Source organism: Aulonocara stuartgranti (assembly GCF_965226115.1).
Source record: "Aulonocara stuartgranti genome assembly, chromosome: 7".
Classification (NCBI taxonomy): Eukaryota; Metazoa; Chordata; class Actinopteri; order Cichliformes; family Cichlidae; genus Aulonocara; species Aulonocara stuartgranti.
The window spans coordinates 30924421-30946694 of record NC_138945.1 but is presented as its reverse complement, the minus strand read 5'-3'; the positions used below and the strand labels follow the sequence as shown (position 1 = coordinate 30946694).

The 22274-nt window shown below is 37.5% G+C and overlaps 1 protein-coding gene across 1 annotated transcript in view; it reads right to left on the bottom strand.

Moving 5' to 3' along the window:
• Positions 1–986: 986 nt before the first annotated feature.
• LOC309712041 (uncharacterized protein) overlaps positions 987–22274 on the bottom strand; it is a gene marked incomplete at its 3' end in the record, with an annotated part of 42270 nt that continues 20982 nt past the window's right edge. The window contains exons 3-6 of the mRNA XM_082542624.1: positions 21987–22091; positions 6394–6413; positions 6046–6128; positions 987–1098 (exon numbers count right to left, since the gene is read on the bottom strand). Of these exons, the coding sequence (XP_082398750.1) occupies positions 987–1098; positions 6046–6128; positions 6394–6413; positions 21987–22091 (320 nt within the window). The remainder of the gene's footprint in view (positions 1099–6045; positions 6129–6393; positions 6414–21986; positions 22092–22274) is intronic.

Genomic DNA, 22274 nt, shown 5'->3' with positions numbered 1-22274 from the left:
GTGTGGCACTTACTGCTGAGGCCGAGGCTTCCTGGAGAGGAGCGGCGGCAGGTGGAATTGCCGGCAGGGGTGTTCGTTGGGCCACAGCCTGCGTGAGAGCAGCGAGCTCGCCACGGAGATGAACAAACATCTGTTCGTGTCGCTCCAGCATTGCGGCCAGGGTGGCGAGAGTGGGAGTGGAGGCCGCCGAGTCTGCTGAGTCCATTTCCTGGCGGGATGATTCTGTCACGAGCTGAAAGCAGGGACTCAAGCGCAGAGCAGGTTGATGTCTCAGACACGATTTATTTACACACCCGTGCAATAATATATACAGTGACGGGAAATTCAGGGTTCCAGGGGATTAGGGGAAGGCACTCTCTCTCTCACGCTCGCTCACGTCCTCACACACGTTCGTACCGCGGGGAGGTCACAGGTCCGGGAAGATAAGCTGGAACAGGGAAAGGGAGAAATCACTCACAAATCACGAAGGCATAAAGGTGTAAGACCACGGGAGCTGGAAAGGTAGACTAACGTCAGTAGCGCAATCATCCCGCGATGAGAGGATCTGTGACCCAGCCTCAAATAGAAGACGGATAATCAGCTGATCGCCAACAGCTGTGAGAGCCAAGGGCGGGAGCCAGCTGTGAGCTCCGCCCAGGCAGAGAGATAGGGGGAGAAAGAGGAAAAAAAACACAAGTGTAGCCTTGTGAGGCCGGCTGGGCAGGCACGGGGACCATGACAAAAACAAGAGAAACTAGGAAAGAGACCCCTTAGAGACTTTTTGGATTTCAGTGATTCCTTGTTTATGTACTTAAATTTAATAAATTAGGATGTACACTACCACACAATGTTAATATAGTCCCAAAACTTTGGTGCAGAATGGTGCCGCCTGTTTTAAATATGTTTGTTTTGTTTTTTTCCTTTTCTGCTCTACCTGTCTGCTCTTGATAGTGTAGTACTTGCCTGTTCTGCTTTCTGCTGCCTCATCAGTTCTGAGGCTGCAGATCTTAGGATCCTGTCAACAGTGCTTTGGTGTTAGAACTGATGGGTGTGCCGTGCTCTCCGCTGTTCTGAGCATCAGTCATCTGAACACTTCGCCTCAGGAAGGAAATCGATCTCCTGCCAAGTTCAGGAGAGAGCGAGATGAGCAAGAGAGATAGGGAATGAGAGAGGGAAACACGTACCCACACCTGCAGCTCTTCCCAGGTAGAAAACTGTGATAGATCTTCTGTCAAAACTAAGAGAGTGTCAGTTTACTATTATAACAGATGGAGGTTCTAAAAGCTGAAAACAGACAGTGTTTTACAATGCCTAATCAGCTAAAAGCCCAAGAGGAAGTATCTGATTATGCACAACTGTTTATAGTCCCAGCTCTAACTGAAGCTCATTTTTTAATTTCCAGTATGGGCACTGAACTGTTGCTCCATCACAACAGAAAATCACTGAAGCTAAATTACTTTTATAGAATTGTAGCTTATTATAGGTGACATATTAAACTCAGAAGGTAAACTCTACATTGGATCACAGAATACATTAAGCAAGATGCTACAAATCCACCTTCATTTTGTAACATAAATTTCCAGTAATGAATAATTAATGAATAATAAATGATTTGTACATGCTTTTTTTTGCCAACCAGTAATTCTTTCTTCTGAATTATCTGAAGATTTGTGAGTTTTTTTTTCTCCTGACATTTCTGCTTACATTGTTTCATTTTTTAAAAGGTTTAAATTATTTAAAAGTAAAAGGTCTATGTACTGCAGAATGTACAGTACATGAGTATATGAGACTCTGAAAGAGGTACCAGCTAAAGCCAGCAGTTCCATTACTGCAGCCTTTAAGCATATCCCCTTTCTGGTCACCAAGAAAATGCTTTATGCTATGGTTTAAAGTGAGCCAATATTTGGCCTACTTACTGCTTGTCATTTAATTTCTTTTTTCTTTTTTTTTACATCAAATCCTGTCTCTAAAACTCAACAAAGGTCTTTTCTCCCCTTCTTTAGGACTACACATGATGATTTGGTGTGTATTTTTCATAATTAAAGCTCTGTGTGTGTAGGTGTGTGTGTGTGTTGTGTGTACTTGTTTGTGTGAGGAGAAAAAAAAAGAGACAGTAAGAGAGAAAGTTTGTGGGGAGAGGAAATATTCAAAGCAGAAATGAAATGATAAATATGTAAATGCATCGCCATCACCTGCTTGGTTTCCAAAGTAATATGCTAGCTGACATCCAGATGTGTCTCTATTACAAAATTTCTATGACATAGTGTGTGCTGCAAGATTGCAAGCTATGTTTCTAATAAAAGCATAAAATGTCAAGTGTTTTGTATGTTTTAGTCCAAATTATTAAATGTAAATATGTTCAATGGATTTATAAAAGAACAGAAAATAGTCTATGTGTGAGACTGTGTGCAGTTCTTAGTAAGTTCCCATACTCTCCTCATACTTTTTGACAAAAGGCCAATGTAGTCTTTCTGGTGTTGATATATTTACTGTACATATATTGGATGTGGCACAGTGGTTCAGGGTAATCAAAGTTTAAGGTAGGTATGAACGGCATAAAAACAGGTTATATGTTATATTTAGTGTTGAAGGGTAATCTGTCACCTAACCAGTATTTGGAAGAGTTTTTCTAGCTGCCCTACTAAGTAACCCATACTCTGCAGATTATTGAGTTCGCTAAGGCTGTTAAAGAGTGAAGCAATAGACTGTGAGTTCCCACAGTTGTGTTATTGGACATGAATTTCCAGCTATTTCATCTCCATTCTTGGTGTGAATGACTTGCTAGTACTCTCAGGTTTCCTGTCATATGCATAGAAGCTGACACTTCATGCTCAATGAAAACTGCATAAAAAAGTCATCTAACTTGAGTCACTTTGAGCTATGGCCTGTTGTAAATTAAGCTATAATAGAAGAAGACTAGATTAGAAAATAGAAAAAGAAACAGACTTGAAGGGATCAGCTTCAGAACTGACAATTCAGAAGTGTTTGGCTATTTCTTATAAATATCAAGCATATACACATCAAGCATGTACTTTCTTCCTACAACATATATAGTAGGAAGAAAGTAAACGTCTTTCAGTTCTTAGATTTTACATATCAGGACATAATAAAAATCAGCAGGTATTAAAAGTAAGCAAAAATGCTGAAGTAGTCTGTGACAAATTAAGTACACCATTACTTCGTCCATAGGAAATGAAAGGGTGAGTAGCAGTCAGGTGCTGATGATCAAATATACTTGATAATTAGATCATCAGCAAATGTGCCCATCTCTCTAAAAGCTGACATTTTGTCAGTTTGCTTGACTGGAGCATTCAGATGTTTTAGCAAATTGACAAGGAGGAAAGACATCTGCAGTGATCTTAGAAACAATTGTTGCTGCCTATCAGTCTGGAAAGGGTTATGCAATTCCAAACACTTTAAAGTCCATTATTCAAGTGGGGAACATTCAAGATAGTTATCAGTATTCCAAGCGGTTTATAGTAAGTCCAAGAAAACTCAACCCAAGGTTAGATTATGCTATGCTCAGAGGAACTACAAAAAATTGAAGAGCTGCATCTCAGGCTCAACAGGCCTTATGAACTTATGATCTTTAACGTGTTACATGTTAAAGTTCATAAGAATAGAAACTGGGAAAAAGCAGAACAAGTATGGGTTTTTTGTAAAAGTTGCCAGGAAACGCATCTTCTCCGTACAGCAAAAATAAAACAAAACACAGCAGCATAGCTTAAGTTTGCAAAATTGTATCTGAACAAACCACTGAGACTTCTGGAACAATGTCCTTTGGACAGACGAGGACCAAAGTGAAAATGTTTGGCCATAAAGCACAGAAAACCAAACAGAGCATGCCAGCACAGAAACCTCAAACCAACTGTTAGGCACAATGGTGGAGGAGGAATGATTGGGCTTGTTTCGCTGCCAGAGGACCTGGGCACCTTGGCGTTAATGAGTTGATTGAAGATTGATTGAAAAGTGAAATGTGAGGACATTTAACTGACAGTTAAAACATGGCTGAAACTGGGTCAATAATCCAAAGTACACCAAGAATTATACAAAAGAATGGCTAAAACAAAGAAAGAATCAAGGTGTTGTAATGGCCCGGTTAATGTCCAGACCTCAACCAATTAAAAATGAAGTGGAGGTACTTTAAGAAAGTTCCCACAAACCTCTCTAAATTGAACACTGTTAAGAAAAAAAATGGCCAAAAATCCTGCACATTATGTAAAACACTGATAAAATCATATTAAAAAAATACTTTGACTTTCTGTTGTTCTACAAGCTATTCAGTCATTTTGACTTCATCTTTGTTATCTTTGCAACACCAAGTATGACCTCTCTGAGTTAAGTACTTTTTTTTTTACCAGTACGCTTATTTACACTTAGAATAGAATAAGAGTGGGGTCTTTCAACATCCCATTGTGACCTGTTAGACACAGCATGTGAGAATGTAACTCTTAAAAGTCCCAACCCAATTGTGGATCATATTAACTTCTCCACAATTGTGAAGGATAGAATATTTCACTGTCATTCAAAGTTTGTGCCTCCACAATTATTTTCTTGTTTCATATTTCAATTATTTCATCCTCCATACACATTGTTTCTTACTGTGTATCTGTTGTTTTTCACACTCTGTTTTTCTTGCTCTCAGAGTGAGGTAGGTATTAATACTAAACACCATCAAAGCTTCAGGGCTCTCTTGAGCTCACCGGGCTGACCCATAGAGAGCCATAACAGTGATATACATTCTACATAAAAGCAATAAAACATTTAGTGGAACTGACTTGGACACAACTGAATTGCAATAATGAATATGTCAGACAATTGCAGAAAAGACTGCTGCTTAGCTTTCTTGCCATATTTAATGAAATGTCAGTATTGTGCAAAGACAATTATTAATGTGTTTATGCTTTATATGATTGGTGAACACATGCTCACGTTCTGCATTACATTCAGCTGAGTGATATTTTATGCTTAAAAAGGTCCTATAAAATAAATTCATACTCCATATTCTACACACTAAGTGTGTATTAAAAATAATATATTTGCATTAACGATGATTCTGTAGACTTCCATTTAGTTATAGCTATAGACTTACTTTCAAAGTTATACATACATTTCACTGATAGAAATATTGCCTTTACTTTTTAAATGGAATAACTATCTATCTCTATATATATATATATGTGTGTGTGTGTATATACACACACACACACACACACACACACACACACACACATATATATATATATATATATATATATATATACACACCCACACAGGGTTATTATTTAAACAATTAGAATTTTAGTTTCTGGTGATATCAAACAGTGCTAGAAAAAAAAAGGAAAATATGCCATCACTCTTGGGTTTACCCACTGTAGCCACCCAGACATCTTTTAATAACATGTCCACATGTCTCATTTATCACCACATGGTTGTCAGACTGGGTATGTGCCAGTCTAGTGTGTATATCCTAGGTAATGAACAGACCACCTCCTCCAACACAGCTAAACATTTAACTTTTAATGAACACCTGAGAGAAAAAAATAGAAAAGGCAAAACTTTTCATCATTTTTACTTTCTTAGAACTCGAAATGAAGTCCTCCATCATTCCTTGTGAAGCATCCAGGTGCAGGGAGTGTATAATACATGTCATATTTAGCATCTTGTCTCTATCCTTCAAAAAAGCAATCAGAGTGGCAAACATTAGTATGCTCTGTGCAGAGATGATATGCTATAAGATTTCTAGGACATGTACATCAGTGGTTTATCATACACAAGCACCTCACTCCTGTATCTGAGATACCAAATCAAGGTGTTCATAGATTTAGCTTTTCTTACATTTAGATGAGCTTAAAACAGTCATGCCAGATTGTAAAGTGACAGAAATGGGATGTATCAGGCTGGAAAGTTTAGATCAAGGCTAGCAAGCAAAATCAGTAAACGACTTTGTTTGTAGACAACCAACATTGGACGATAAAAGTTGTCATCCAGAAACTGAGACTAGATGCAGAAATGCACAGATTTACATGGATCTATCTGGATCTTGCCCCAGAATCACAAAAATACCATAGATGCATTTCTTCATGCGTAGAGAATCTCATCTGTTTCCAGGCCGTGTCACCACAAGTTCTGTGAGTTGAGCCAACAAGCTGTGGAAATATAAACCAGTGAAAATATAGTTATGTCCAGTAAATATTTGGACTACAGCACCGTTTTTGTATATTTGTCTTTATTTGTCACTATAGTGGATTTTAAATCATGCAATGAACATGAATGTGATTTAAAAGCAGATTCATCTTTAATTCAGCAGCATAAATGATGTATATACAGTGTGTTTTTCTATCACATGTGCAATGCACACACTGCTAGTTAGAAAAGGTTTTCATTGTGAGATTTTGACAAAAAATGGGTTACCTTCAAAAGTGCAGTCCTGTCTTGAAAAATGAAAAAAAAATGAAAGAGAGAGGAAATATGAGATATGATTAAAAACATTAAGGCAAAACTGACAAACAGGTGATGCAAAAAGGCACAGAATGAACCCAGACTGGACACTGACTGATTTATCTTGCGACAGAAGCTCAGATCAACAGAGACAAGTTAACTAGATTGTGAACGACCTACAAGTATTAAGGAACAATGGCTTGGGACATGGGATAATTTGTGATTAAATGTACAATCTGTAAAAAGCTTGCTTTGTCTCTCTCTCTCTCACACACACACACACACACACACACACACACACACACACACACACACACACACACACACGGACACATCTATTCCAGTATAAATGACAATTGTGGACCAACCGCACTGGCAGAATGCCAAGATAATCAGTGAACACTGAAGAGGCAGCTAATTAATAGTCACTGCAAGCTGATAGTTTGAAAAGATTAGCAGCTTTCTGGAGAGTTGAGAGGACATAGATATGCCTGTCAGGATCAATCCATTTGAGTAATACACACACACACACACACATACACACACACACACACACACACACACACACACACACACACACGTTTGTGTTTGTATGTCGGTATGTAGACATGTTAGGTAGAAGTGCATTGAATGCAGTGAAAAACAGCAAAAACAAGGAAAAAAAAATCCAATCCCAAGTTGAAGCTCATTATTTTCATTATTTTCATACATCACATATTTTCATTCCAATTTGAATCTTTATTATAAAGATGTCAGAATGATGGTACGCTGAATATTAAAACAAGAGACATCAAGAGATAGTCTTCACCCTGTACTTGAAGCTTCATATTCATTTCATTTCAATTCAATTTCATTTATAAAGCACTGAATCACAACAACAGTTGCCTCAAGGCGCTTATATGAAGCTCTCAGCATCCTGCCAGATTGTTTTAACTTTTCCAGTTTTGTTTCAGAAGTAGAAAGGCAGAGGGTGTTGTAATAGGCAATGCAAACTTACTAAAAAGATTAAAATTACAATGAATTCACTCTGTTGGTAAGACAAAAATGTCATTGCTATTTTGTATAAGGCACTCTTTAAAAAAAGAAGCAAACAAACAAGCAAATTAAAACAGGTATTTCTAGGCTTTTCAAACAATTAAAACTACACATTAAAAAGTCTGAGAATCTAGAAAATGTCTGTATGAAACAGCAGAAACTTTTCCGAGAATGTGTCATTTTATTTAGGCTACATCCATAAATGCAGTAACAGGCTAAGTTTTTCTTTTTAAGAGTTAGTATATCTCTTATCTCTTAACATGTAAAATGGGTCAAGATATAAGAAATGTGTCAAAACAGTGATACTTAATTTTACAACTTAATTCATAAAAAACAACAACAACAAAAAAACAACAAAAAACAGTTGTCATCTAACAAGTGGTCCAAGTACTAAGCAAAGAGTTTGTTTGAACAACCAAAAATATCCACACTGAAAGCCTTATTTTGACAGTGCAAAAATGTGATAAATAAGTAAACAATGCTCCTGGTCTAACTGGCACACTAAATACAGGTTTGAAAACTATAAACTCTTCAAACTGCTTGGTGGTGGCCAGAAACAAAACTTTCATCAACAGCAAATATACTTCACATCTAACTGGGCACTGTGCAAGTGGTGGAAATGAGCCATCTTAAAAAAAAAATTTCAGGTTTATATGATGGAATAATCTGTAATAATGCAGCTCTCCTCTGGCTAAACAATGTGTTCCCCCTGTGTTCGTGTCCTGAGGACTGTTGTTTTTGAAAAGAGAAACAAATGGATGAAACCTGCACTTACCATGTTTTTACTCTCTCATCAGGTGTGCTATTGTTTCATCCTTTAATATTTTTGAAAAAAGGAAAAAATTATTTTACTAAGGTCACATTTCGCACAATCACTTGTCATCCAAGCCTTTTATGGGATATGAAATTAAAAATATGACAAACTAGACCCCCAACTGTTAAACATTCTTGATACAGTAAGTATGGGAAACATTTAGCTCTCTAAAATAAATCAATTGACCTTTTTGGTTATTAATTGCTTAAAAAGCTTTAAACTTCACCTTGTCCAAACTTTTTTGGACACATATTGTTAGCAGCAAATACAGGATTATAATATGTGATTTGCATGAGAACTGAGTGAGAACTGAGAATTATGGCAAAATTTGTAATTTATGGTGAAAAACATAATAGGAGAAAAACACCTTTAGGACCTGCATCCACATATGTGGACATCACATTTTTGGTTATTTAGACCCAAATACTCAATTTTGCTCTACAAGGGCCTGATATCCACTTAGAAGGACATTATACAGCTACTGTTCTATTGAAATTTTAAACAAATATCCTCATTTGTGGCTCTTATTTTTCTTAGAAACAAAAATCGGGTTAAAAAAAAATCTGGTAATCCTTTGTTTTTACATTCACTGGGCCCCAATATGTCCAAATATCAAAGAAAAATTAAAAAGACATGCTGTGGAAGAGTTTGGGTCTTAGGGGGTTAAAACAAAAACATGAGAAATAAACTTATAGGGAAAGACAAAAGTTAAAATAGAAAAAATGAAATAGAAACAGATATTTCCTTGTGCCAAGTAGATAAAGACAGTTTGTTGCCTAAGTCAAAGGACGGACATCAAATTGATTAAAAAAGAAACTGACATGTCTTCACAAACATCCCAGAGGAGAGACAAGAGTGAGAGAAACAAGCAGAGTGAAAATGACACGACTGAAAGAGAAAGCAGCAACAGAGAACAGTGCCCGTGGTAGAACAGAGCCAAAGACAGACGGACCAATGACACCCTAGGCAATCTTTTTAGCAATTTACTTGACATAGAAAGTGGACTGTGAAATGTCAGCAGACTCCAAAACAGCATTTCATTCATTTTGATACAACCCAATATGATGATTAAAAAAAAAAGAAAGAAGGAAGATATGTATGTATGTATGTATGTATATATATATATATATATATATATATATATATATATATATATATATATATATATATATATATATATATATATATATATATATATATATATATATATATATATATATATATATATATAACGGGACAACATATAACATTTAACAGGACGATTTCAGCTTTAATGAGATGTACTTTTGTGTTCAAATACAATGAAATTCTAGATAAGTTAACAACAAAAACTAAGTATATTTAGAATGTATGATGTTTATAATTAGTATTTTCTACTTTTTTCAGTTATTTTTATTGAGAGCACTGGGAGAAGCAATGTATGTTGTATGCATATAGAAGAGTCTTCGAAATATAGCACTATCTAAAAAAGAAGAAAAAAAAACAGTAAATAAGTCATAATTATGGACTTCAGAATGGTTCAATGCAAAACAGCCTCAGATTTGGGGAAAACAAAAACAACAACAACAAAAACAAAACAAAACCCCAGAAAGATCAGGAAATCATTTTGACATATCAGATCAGGTCCACTGACCAAATTTGACTCAAGCTCCATAGAACTACTAACCAGAAAGCGTATGTTAAAGAACAGCATTTGGAGAGTGTTACAGACATTATACAACCAATTTCTGACAAAGACATTATGAGGAGCTAACCCCTTTTATCAAGCCCTAAAAGTACAAGACACTTTGATAAATCATATGCAGTTATATATAAAGTATAGTAAATGGGATAAAACATGCAAAACATAGTAATTTCCTTTTGGAGTCTGGTGCAAAAGTTCAGAAAGCAATACTGTACCAAAACACTTGTTCTCTATGTCCCAAATCTGATCTCAAGCACTGTGTGGGTGAGTGCACATGCTCATGACTGTTTGTGTGCATGTTCTCAAAAGAGAGACTATGCCTCCCTTTTTTGGATTTTTTATGTCCTGTGCTGGATGCCAGATGCCAACTTCCCGCACACATGCACAGTCTACAGACTGAGCCTGTAAGTGTGTTTATTACCTCCCGTCATTGGACAGTAAAGAACAGGAAATGTTTTTCCTCCTCCTCTCACCTTCACACACTCTCACACACACAAACACACTCTCATTCACACTACCTCTGTCACTCCCTTACTCTTTCTGCTTCCTCCTGTCTCTCTTTACTCCTCTCATGTGGCCTCCCACATCCTCTCTGGGTACCAAAAAAGGCTTAAGGAATTTATAAGAGTTTATTTTATTTTGGTTCTTAATATATTTTCTGGACCACTGAATTATTGCTTTTGTGTAAAAGCGTGGGAGTCAGAGCATGAGAAATAGTAGAAGCCTTTTTAAAGCACGTTTTAGTTTCAGTCTACTTCTTCGCTCAGGATTTCAACAGACCCATGTCTTGTTACAGCCTTGCCACTGACTCCTTCAGTCAATGTTAGTTTGCATTTACATTCAGGGACGCAATTTGATTTCAAATCAAGAAATAACAGAAGTTTGAGTATAAAACCATAGTTTCCCAATAGAATTAATGTTTAATTATTTAGTCCAGGTATGTTTGATTTATTGGTAGTTGAGGGGCTCTCTGGATGCAGATTGATCACATGCAGAAGCTCCTTAAGCTTCAGTATGTGCTACACAATTGCTGAATAACAGCATAAAGAGTATAGTCACAGGGAAGAAGTCAGTAAAAATAGAACTTACATGCATGTAAGTTCACCATCATGCACCATAGTATAAAATATAAGACTTCTGACTTGTGATGTATTGTCAATATTAACAGGTGAAATCTTGATTAACTGAACTGCAAGAACTCAGTGTACTTAATACTATATTTTAAGCATATCTACCATAAGTCTGTTCTTGCACTTTGTGTGAATCATAAATCTGCCTAGCTTTTAATTATATTTGGAAATATTAAATTAATAATAGTATTCTTAATGTAATTTCAAATATAATAGGTTCAATGACAAATGCAAAGCCTCAAACTTATACTTCGGAGAAATACAATTAGGCCCATATATATTTAGACACAGACACAAGTTTTTTTTTTTTTTCCTTCTTCTTCTTCTTCTTCTGCTGTTTACTGAAACATATTCCAATTATAATTGTATAATGTATATGGACACAATGTATAGGTCCTCAGATGATTGCATTTGGAAGCTTTTACTGTGAACAGACAAAAAGCTGTCAAGCAAGCTCTCCATGCAGGTGAAGCAAGCATCCATAAGCTGTGAACACAGAAAAAATGAATCCAAGAAATTGCTACAATAGTAAGAGTGGCAAAATCTACAGTTTGGTACATCTTGAGAAAAAAAGAAAGCACTGTTTAACTCAGCAACACAAAAGACCTTGAAAGTCTACGGAAGACAACAGTGGTGGATGATTTCAGAATCATTCCCATGGTGAAGAGAAACCCCTTCACAACAGCCAAAGGAGTGAACAACACTCTGCAGGAGGTAGGCATATTGATATGCAAGTCTACCATAAAGAGAAGACTTCATGAAAATTAATAAAGAGGGTTCACTGCAAGGTGTATGCCATTCATAACTCTCAAGAATACAACTTTTCTAAAAAACCAAAAACCAAACCAAGATCAACCTCTACCAGAATGGTTGCAAGAAAAAGAGAAGGCACGTAATAGCTCATAATCCAAAGCTTACCATATCATCAGTCAAACACAGTGGAAGCAGTGTCATGGCTTGGACGTGCATGGCTGCCAGTGGCACTGGGACACTAGTGTTTATTGATAATGTGACACAGGACAGAAGCAGTCGAATGAATTCTGAGGAGTTCAGAGAAATAATGTCTGCTAAAGTCCAGCTAAATGCAGTCAAATTAATTGGGAGGTGTTTCATAATGCAAATGGACAATGACTCAAAGCCATCAAGGAGTTTATTAAAGCAAAGAAGTGGAATATTCTTGAATGGCCAAATCAGTCCCCTGATCTTAATCCAATTGAGCGTGCATTTCACTTGTTGAAGACTAAACTTTAGACAGAAAGCATCTGGTGAAGTGTATGAGTTTAAGACATCAGACTGTCATGAAAGTTGAAAGTCTGCATTTCAACTGCATCTGAATTGTTTCATTTAAAATTCATTGTGGTATTGGAAAAAGGTTGTCTCTGTCCAAATATTTCTGATGTGTAACTCTCTTAACATTCAGGCTTGTGGCAACAGCAACAGCAATAGTAATAGCAAATAGCTAAAATCAACTAAAACAAAATAAAATAACACAAAAATGTGCTTCTAAAAGTCTCTTTAACATATGGCATATGCTCCCAGTTTCTTGTGGCATGATAGCCAAAGGCTGCTTCCAAGGCTTTTGTCCTGTACTTTGTACTTGTCTGTATAAGCAGACTGTTGCTGGAGGACCTGAGAGGCTGAAATAGTCCATACACTCCAAGCAAGTAAGGCATATTAGAGCAAAACCATGGCCTATCTAAAGTGATTTTAAAATTAATATATAGCATAACCTGAGAGAAAATGATTTTGGGGGCTTGAAAACTGGTGTGCATAGTATTGGGATTTATACTTTGGAATTGGTTGTAGTTCATTTGTAACATTTTTGAATAAACAAGACAGAAAAGAATGACCACAGTCAAGACAGCATTAGGCAACGAGGCAATGTGAAGTTGATCAAGATGCACAGATTTTCAAATTGTAACACAAACAATTTAATTCATGACACAGTTCTTCTGTGACCATTACCTACCACCTGTGTGGTAAGCAGGTGGGACACTAGATACCATTTGCAAACAACTATTTCCTTTTCAAGCAACCACACCACAGCCCAGTGCGCATACTACTGAGAGCTTAATTAGTTGCATAGTAAATACTTGTTAAATGTATACAAGATTAAAGAAAATGAAAACAATTCATAATAATTCCCAAAGGTAGTTCAGCAAGTACTATAAAACATCATTACTGTCCAGGTTAGATTATCCAATCAAACAGAGATATGCAGGACATAGATTTAAAAATTTGTAATAGTCCAGTGTGCCACATGTTTTTAGACTTTAAATATTTGAATTTAGATTTGATAACTGTTGAGGTCATTTGAGTACTGAAAGCTCATTGTCATGTTTCTTGAAACTGTTTTCAGGCAATTTCAGTTTTGCACCATAATTGTGCTGAAAGCAGCCATTAGAAGATGGGAACACTGTAGTCATAAAGGGATTCACGTGGTCAGCAACAATACTCTAGGTTGCTGCATTTAAATGACAGTTGATATTGTAGCACAAAGTGTATCAATGAAATAGCCCCAACACCATTACACCACCAGCAGACTGAATCGTTGATACACGGAAGGATGGATCAGTGCTTCTATCATGTTTGTTTGTGAAGCTATCATTCATGTCACAGCATAAAGTGAAAGTCACCAAACCAAACAACATTTTTCCAGTCTTTTGCTGTTGGTTTGCTCTTCTGCTGCTGCAGCCCATATTCTTTGAGGTTCAATATGTTGTGCTTCCATAGATGCTCTTCTGCATACAGTCTTGCAACTTTCTGGTTACAGGGAATGGTTGAGTTACTCTCTTCCAACCAAGAAATCTGGCCATTCTCCTCTGACCTCTAGCATCAAAAAGGCATTTTCAACCACAGAACTGCTGCTCACTGGATATTTTCTCTTTTTTGGACCATTGTCTGCAAACACTAGAGGTGACTGTCTGGGAAAATCTGAGGAGTTTCTGAAATACAGGCCCATCTGGGACCACCAACCATGCCACATTCAGTCATTTAAATCACATTTCCTCCCCATTCTGATCCTCTGTTTAGCTGTCAATGGATAATGAACACTTGAACAGGTAAATGTAATAAAGTGACCAATCTATTCACAAAACTGTGTGACATCTGTTTTTTTATTTTAATTTTTAGTATCAATTTTTCAGTCTCAGTAGTGAAGCTTTTTGGTTCTTTTACATCATAAACTGTCAAAAATTCATTGTCAGATTTATGTTGCATAACCATGTTTGATCGCTGCGAGAGAAAAATTAATTAATGAATAAACAAGATATATATCATGCAATGTTCAACAGTCAACTTATTTACTCAGTTGTTGAGCAGCAGAAACTGGAGGAAATTCACTGAATTTCCCCAAGACACTTGGGCTTGCATCAAGGCATTACATTTTACCAATGGCATCTCTAATTACTTTTGCACTCTTCTCCTAAAGTGCTTTTGCCATATCTCATCTCTCATAAACTCCCAGATGCACAATAAAAAAAAAAACTGTCAAAAATAATTCTCCAAAGCAATGTCATGTTGGAAGAGGCATCCCAAGAGAAAGTCTGCCAAACTGACAAATGTTTAGCACACAGTGACAGCAAGAATTGTTATGGGCACACTCTGATGTAGACAATCTCTTACAAACAAACCAGTTCAGTCTTCATTTCCATTAAGTGGCACCAGATCATCAACCTTCTGTCATTTTCTCCTCTCACAGCCCACATGCAGATTTCAGTTTCACCAAGAGCATTCACGTTTCATGATTTTTATAGACAAAATAAATCACCTTCGTTTTAGGTTGTTTCTGTGATTCAGTATATAAACCAAAGTTATCTGATTTTTACGTTCTGGAGGGCGATAAATTCTTTCATGTGGAAAATAATGTAATGTGACAGGCTGAGTTTCTGCATACAGCCAAGTGGCTCCAAACTAGGTTGATAGAAACTCCCTATTTCCTCTCAATGATTTGTTGTTAACTGAACAACGAATAATTACATACTGTGAGAAAGCTACGGCTGTCTAAAATCAAAATTGTGGTTGCCAAACAGACAAATGTTCACATTCTTTTTTTTGACATAGCCAGAGATGTCAGAAGCAGAAGATAACTATGGAGATTTATTAAAGATTTGTAGCAAACCAACTGTGCTCTCATTTGCATCAAGTGGCACAGCGACTAATCTGCCAGCTCATCATCTTGCAGCCAAATTTCAGTTTGTCAGTCATAGAATTTAGCCACAGTAGCAACATTTGTATGATAGTTTAGTAAATGTTTATTAAATAAAAAAAAATCCTTTAAATTCAATTCAAAGTAAAATATTTAAAAAAACAACTGCGCAATAGTTTGGTTGCTTCGTAAAAAAAAAAAAAAAAACAACCAGAATATAATGATTGGCAAATGTCAAACTCATATTTTATTCACAATGGAACAAAGAAAGCATGTGCACACATCATGCAATTAATTTGCACAAATATCTATAATATGCAGCTCACCCATGGTGGTGACTCTCAAAGCAGAGCCAATGAGAACTGATAAGAGAAATGATAAGAAATCAAATCGATAAATTGTATTGATAATGCAGTCAGAATCACTGAATTCTTTTCATTTCCCATCCCTGCTGATAAAATGAGGATGCATCACTACCTTTGGAGGCAACTAGAAATCTGTAAAGGCACAATCAATGCTGAAAGGCAAACAGGTTGTCAGGGAAGTTCCTGCATATTTCAGCAAAACAAAGCTAAAACTTCATACTGCATCTACTAAAACAGATTAGCTTTAGTTGATAGTGATGTGCAATACCACTGATTTGCTTTCTGATCTGATACCAAGTAAAATTCAGGGTGGTATCAACGATACTGATCCGATACTCTGTACAAAAAATTAATGTTTCATTGTATTTCATAATACAATATATAATTGCATTATGTAATTGTAATAATAATATAGCTTCATAATGATTACAGGACATCAGACTACTTGTTCTTACTGCTTAACGATGCAGAATTATCATATAGAAATAAAAAACCTGAAGTTGTGCGTTATTTGAGCATGTTGCTGCCTGCAGCACTAAAGGACTCTGACAAACGTCTGTCTCGCCCTAGCAGCACCTGTCCCTCTCCTCCTCTTCAGTTCGCCTCAACATAAGCTCGTCATATTCTGTGATATGATTTACTCTGAGGTGTTTGACGAGGCTAGTGGTGTTGCCACAACACTGTCTTGCCACATGTATCACAAACCATGTCTTGGCTGTTTGTGAAGGTAAAATACGTCCACACATTACTCCGTTTACGCTCAGCCATTGTTGTGAGTGCGCACGCCAGGGGCTGCGACACATTTATACAGCCGTGTTTCGCATATGACTATGAAAGGCGTAAGAGGAAGTAGTTCCTTCCAATTTAGACAATCCGAATGATGTAGTTTCTTTCCACTGTGTTCCTGTTAATGAAAAACTACAAATTTACCCCAAAGTACTAAAATATCGATATTTTAATATGAGAGTCGATTCTAGAACATAAATTACTGGTATCGGAAGAATTGATATTTCAATATCGATCCGCACATCCCTATCAGTTGAAGACTCAATGTGCTGAATGTCATGTGCAGGCTGTGTGCAGGCAGGAGTGGTGGTATGAAGGACCCAAAGTGCAGACACTCGGAGACAAAAGGTGAACTTAAATACAGCTTTAATGCTGAACTCAAACAAGTTACAAAAGTGCGAATCCAAAATAAACAGATAAACAGACAGACAGACAGACAGACAGACCACACAGCAAGATGAGGGTAGATCGCAACACAGACACAGAGAAACACAGGGCTTAAATACACAGAGGGAGCATCAGGGAATGAGTAACAGGAGGGAAACACAGCTGGGGCAACTCAGGCCTAACGAGACAAAGGAAGCAAAACCAGACACATTAACATGAGACACGGACTTCCAAAGTAAAACAGGAAACATAACACAGAGACACAGACTTGAATGGGGATACAGGAGACAGGGGAGACAGCAACTATGGATCACAGACAGAAAACCACAACACTAAAACTCTACCAAACCCACACCAAAAACCTAAACTAAGAATAAACCTATAACCCATAAGGCAAAGCTAGAATATAATGAAATAAACAAAATCAAAGAACCAAAAACACAAAACACTGGGTCGACGACCCAGGCACCCTAACAGTGAATTGGCCTGCCTTTTGTCCATACTTTTCAATAATTAAAAGCATTTAGTACATTGTCAAATGAAAAACACAATGAAGAAGAGTCAGGACTGTGGAGCAGCTAGAATCCTACATCAGGCCAAAATGGGACAACATTCCTCTCCCAAAGGTTGAACAACAGGTTTCCTCAGTTCCTGCTTATTGATGGACTGTTGTAAAAAGGAAAAACAGTTGTTTAACTGTTTATTCATCATTATACTCACAATTTCTGGTTTAGGTTACAACGACAGCATAGTAACTTAACTGATCTTGACATGAGCCAAAGTGATGAACATCTGTGATTCACCAGTACCATATAATACATAACATATAACATAATGAGTTCCAGGTCAGCAAACATGCTTCTTCTGTTGGAATGGATCATGTGTAAAAGACTGCAAGGCAAAAATTACCATTTTTGCAGGATGTAAAAATTTATTTTCCTTCTTATTTGTCCCCACCATTTTATGAGAAGCTCATCTGGGGCCAGAGCTAACAATAAGACCATCCAGCAAAAGAACATTCCCTTGGTATGCTTCTACTTTCAAATTATTATTAAAAAACATTTGGCTTTTACTGTCCACAGCCAGAGAAAAATAGAGCAATTCATTTAACTGTCAGTCTGCCTTTATCATTATTATTTGTCTCCTACCATCCCTGGCTCCATTCATCCTTCCCTAAACCCCAACATTCACTACACCCATTCACTCATCCATCAATCAACAGACTTATCAGCCATTACATCTTTTTTTTTAATCACTAGGACTTTTTTTCCTACCAATTCTTCTCAGTCATGTAAGCCCACATTTGCATGTTTGCTCATCCCTTTTTTCATTCCCCAAACCTTGAATCTGTTAAATTTGTCTCCATATTCTCTATCTATTCATCGATTCTTTGTCCGATCTATTCATGTCCTTCTACTCTAAGGACCCTCCAGGCCGTCAGGATCCATTGCTATTTTCAAAAAAGAGAGCTGATTTCTTCTTTCCCGCTGCTTTGAGATTGACTGTGCAGTGAGTGAATGCTGCACAATCAAAGTGCATCATCTGGGCCACTTGTTCAGCAATCGAAAAGCTACACTTTCCATCATCAGCCTGATTCATAGGCAGGAAATGTCTTGTGGTTGCTTGCTCAGTGACTGTTTTTTTTTCTTCAAATGTGCATGTAAATGTGCATCTTTGCACATCTGTGTACATAGGAAAGTCTTGTTTTAGTCTCCTTTTACACATACTCTTTCCCTACTGTGACTAGTTATCACACGGCTTCATATGTGTTCACATACACACACTCAGACACAGACAGACACACTTAAAGGATATTACCCACAGGTGCAGAATCCCTTGCAGAGAGAAGCCATCATAAATCAGACATGATTGAGATGTAAAACCGATGTTCTCCTTCTTTTACAACCCCTAGTCATTCCAGCGCAATGTGGCCAAGTTTGTATGTTTTTCTAGGAGACTCGGGAGCTGTTAAAAAAGCCCTATGTGGAAAAAATCAGTAAAACTTTTTTTTTTTATGTACTCAAAGATTTGCATGATTGTCAGTGTACTATGGAAGTTTTATGTCAGTTAAATGATTCACAGCTCATAAGAGGCATTGTAGCAGTTATTTAATTTTACACAGAAACCTAATGTAAAAATATGCTGGCTGTGAAATCATCATCTTGCAAAAGCTAGTCATGCTGTAGGCTTTTATGTATTATCTCAGGTGTCGAGAATTTAGCTTTTTATATGTTTTTTTTTTTAAACTATTTTAATGGAAAATGTAGCTTAATATTAGCAGAATTTCATACTGGTCAAGTCATTCAGTGATCCGGTGTGGCTGGGGGCATTGTGGTCACTTAAACCAGGACAGAAAAGTTTCATCATGGAATGAAACTTGTACTAAGAACACGTTTGTATTGATTTGCTGTTATTCTCCTTTCTATGTTTAGTTATACCTATGAAATGCGAAAAGGGGCATAAATCAAGGTTAAAATCTTAAAGAAATAATGGTTTGTTTCTACTTTAACATGACATTACTGAAGCAAATGAAGTTCCAAAGATATGTCTAACTCATTTTACAATTGCACAAAATCATTTGTGAATTATTTTGCAACAATTATTTTGAAAAACCAAAACCACCAGTATATACTGAAAGATACTGACACTCTCAAATGTACTTATCTGTGAAGAAAGTCAGTATCTCAGAAAAGCAATCTGTGGAAGTAAAACTGGTACTATAGGAAAAATTTAAAAAATAAAAAAAAAGACAGTGCATAGACTACTGTTCTATCAAATCACATAGTCATTTTACCTTACTTGGATAATTTTACATACCTTCACTTAAAAAGTGTTTATTGGAAATAAAAAAGTAAAGAAAAGTAGAAAGTAGGGCCAGTAAGCATCTTAACAGAACAAAATGGTAGTAAGGATTATTAATGTCTAGTATAGTGTGCCCAGAGGAAGCACAGGTCACTGGGTGTGAGGGGGAGAGGAAAAAAGATGGAAAAGAAGACTAAGAAAGAAGTGAAAGAGTCATAGTTTAGTGTTGTCAAGGGAGAGACAAGTCTTTGTAGGTTTTTCTGTAGGACAGGAAAACTATTAATCTGTCAGGGCAGATGAAGGGTGTGGGGGAGTGCCCGGAAAGATGGAAGGAGCAGAAAGAATGTAGGGACAAAAAGAAAAAGAGATGGTCCCCACATAGAGAAGAGAGAAGGTAGGACAAGCTGCTGGATTGCAGGGCTGTGGGGAAGGGAAGGGGGTGGAGGAAAATTGATAAAATAGGTTCAGAGTGGGAATTATAGTAAGGAGAGAGAAAGAGAGGGAGAAATTAGAAAATATGTGTGATGAAGCAAGACCTCACTGACCAGAGTCAGGCTTGAACACCATCAATCTGCCCCAAAACGTCACCCCGAGGAGCAACAGATCACACAGAAGGACAAAAGATAGAGGAAATGGAAACAGATGGAAAGAAGGGGGAGCTGAGATACAAGAGGGATATAGAGTGCAAAGGAGTGGGTGAAGGTGAGACAACAAGAGGGAAGTTAAGTTTAAAGATTTGTTTTTTTCATCAAGACTTTGCAAACTGATAAATTTGTAGTCACATAAGGTTGACTGAGAGTAGACCAAATAATGTGCCCTCCACACAGATAACAAGAGGAAATGATTACCCATGCACAACAAAATGTGAAAATGTGTAGTGCATGGGGGCAGATATATTAGGAAATTTCTTAGCAGTGCTACTAGAGAAGCCCTCCTATGTTTACACTTTCTTTTGTTGTAAGGCACACTTGTATCAAGATGCAGTGCTTTCCAATGGACAGATAGTGTACAAGATGAACTCAGTGCGAAGAAAAAAAACTGTGAAAAGTAGAAGTGGAGTTGTTAAGCACACTAATTAGATTAGAGGATGCATGGATCCTCTGCACAAAATCATCAGCGCTGTCACTTGGTGTTCATTCTCTCTGTGGTAGAGTATCACTTCCTGTCCCTGTTACAACACAGTGTTTTTGTGTAGCTTATCTGCATAGGAATTTAATTAAAAACTTTTAGATAACTTGTAATTTCACTGGGGGTAATCTTCACATGCTTCATCCGAAGCACAATCTCTGTGTATTCACTCGCTAATTTATAGTCTCAGTACTCACTCACTGGTTTCGCTAGCTTATATTAGCTAGCCGACTCGCTAGCAGCATGACCTCTTTATCTGTCCCTGCTGCACATTTTTTCTCTTTGTGTCAGATTGTCACGGTCTGCAGAGACAGGCCGTGCGGTGGTGTGTGTAATGGACCCAGGTGCGTACACAAGTGAGTAGACGGCAGTGAACTTAACAGAAAGCGAGCCTTTATTATGGCTGGAGACAAGGTGTACAAACAAAGTAGGGATAGCGTGACTAGACTATAGCTAAACTGGGAAAACTAATACTGTGACAAACTAAGAAAACTCAGAGACTAAGATGATCACTGAAAAGACTGACCGTGAAAACATGGAGGTGAGAACACAGACGACGCGACACAGACTACATGAAACACAGAGACTAAATACACATGAGGGATGATCAGGGGAAGTGGCCACACATGGGAGCACAGCTGACACACATGAACCTAACGACAGGACAGGAGAGGTGAAACTAAATACACTGACATTGAATACAGACTTTCAAAGTAAAACAGGAAACATGGAGATTAGACATGACATGAACTAAACATAACCATGCAGACATGACTCATGACAGGTAGACGCACGAACCAGGGAGACGGAGTACAGGGGAAGCGACAGCATGAACTTGACAACACAAGACACACAGACATAAACACATGAAGGGCAAGGGAGGCTTAATACAAGGGTGATATAATTACAAATGAGCTGGAATAACTTAATGAACCTAAACAAACAATAACATCAAAATAGACTAAACACAAAGCACTGGGTCGCACGACCCAGGACCATGACACAGATGTTTAGTTACCTCTCAGCCTCCTTTAGCAGTAATGATACTTGTAGTAAATGTAGCCTATTTGCGGCTCTGGAGGCCAGATCACTGAATTGGAGACTCAGCTTTGCACCCTTGAAAAACCGGAGGTCACGTCAACCGGAGGTCACTAAAATCAATATTGAATAGGTGTGTAATAGTGTGTTGCCAAAACAATGTTGGTGTCACGGTTGTTATAGAGTGGACGCAGCCGCCCGTGTTGCAATATAAAGCCCAGGAAAGACAAAGTCGGAACATGGAACTCACATTTTTCAGCCTTCACAAACAGGCGATTCTCCAATAGGCGCTGCAGTACGAGCCTCACATGCTCCACATATTCCGCCGGGCTCTGGGAAAACACAAGGACGTCGTCTAGGTAGACAAAGACACAGTGGTTAATGAGATCACCCAGCACATCATTAATCATAGCCTGGAAAACAGCAGGGGCATTGGTGAGCCCAAAAGGCATCACCAGTTATTCGAAATGCCCAAGGTCAGTATTGAACGCTGTCTTCCATACATCCCCTTCACGAATTCGCACCAGGTGGTAAGCAT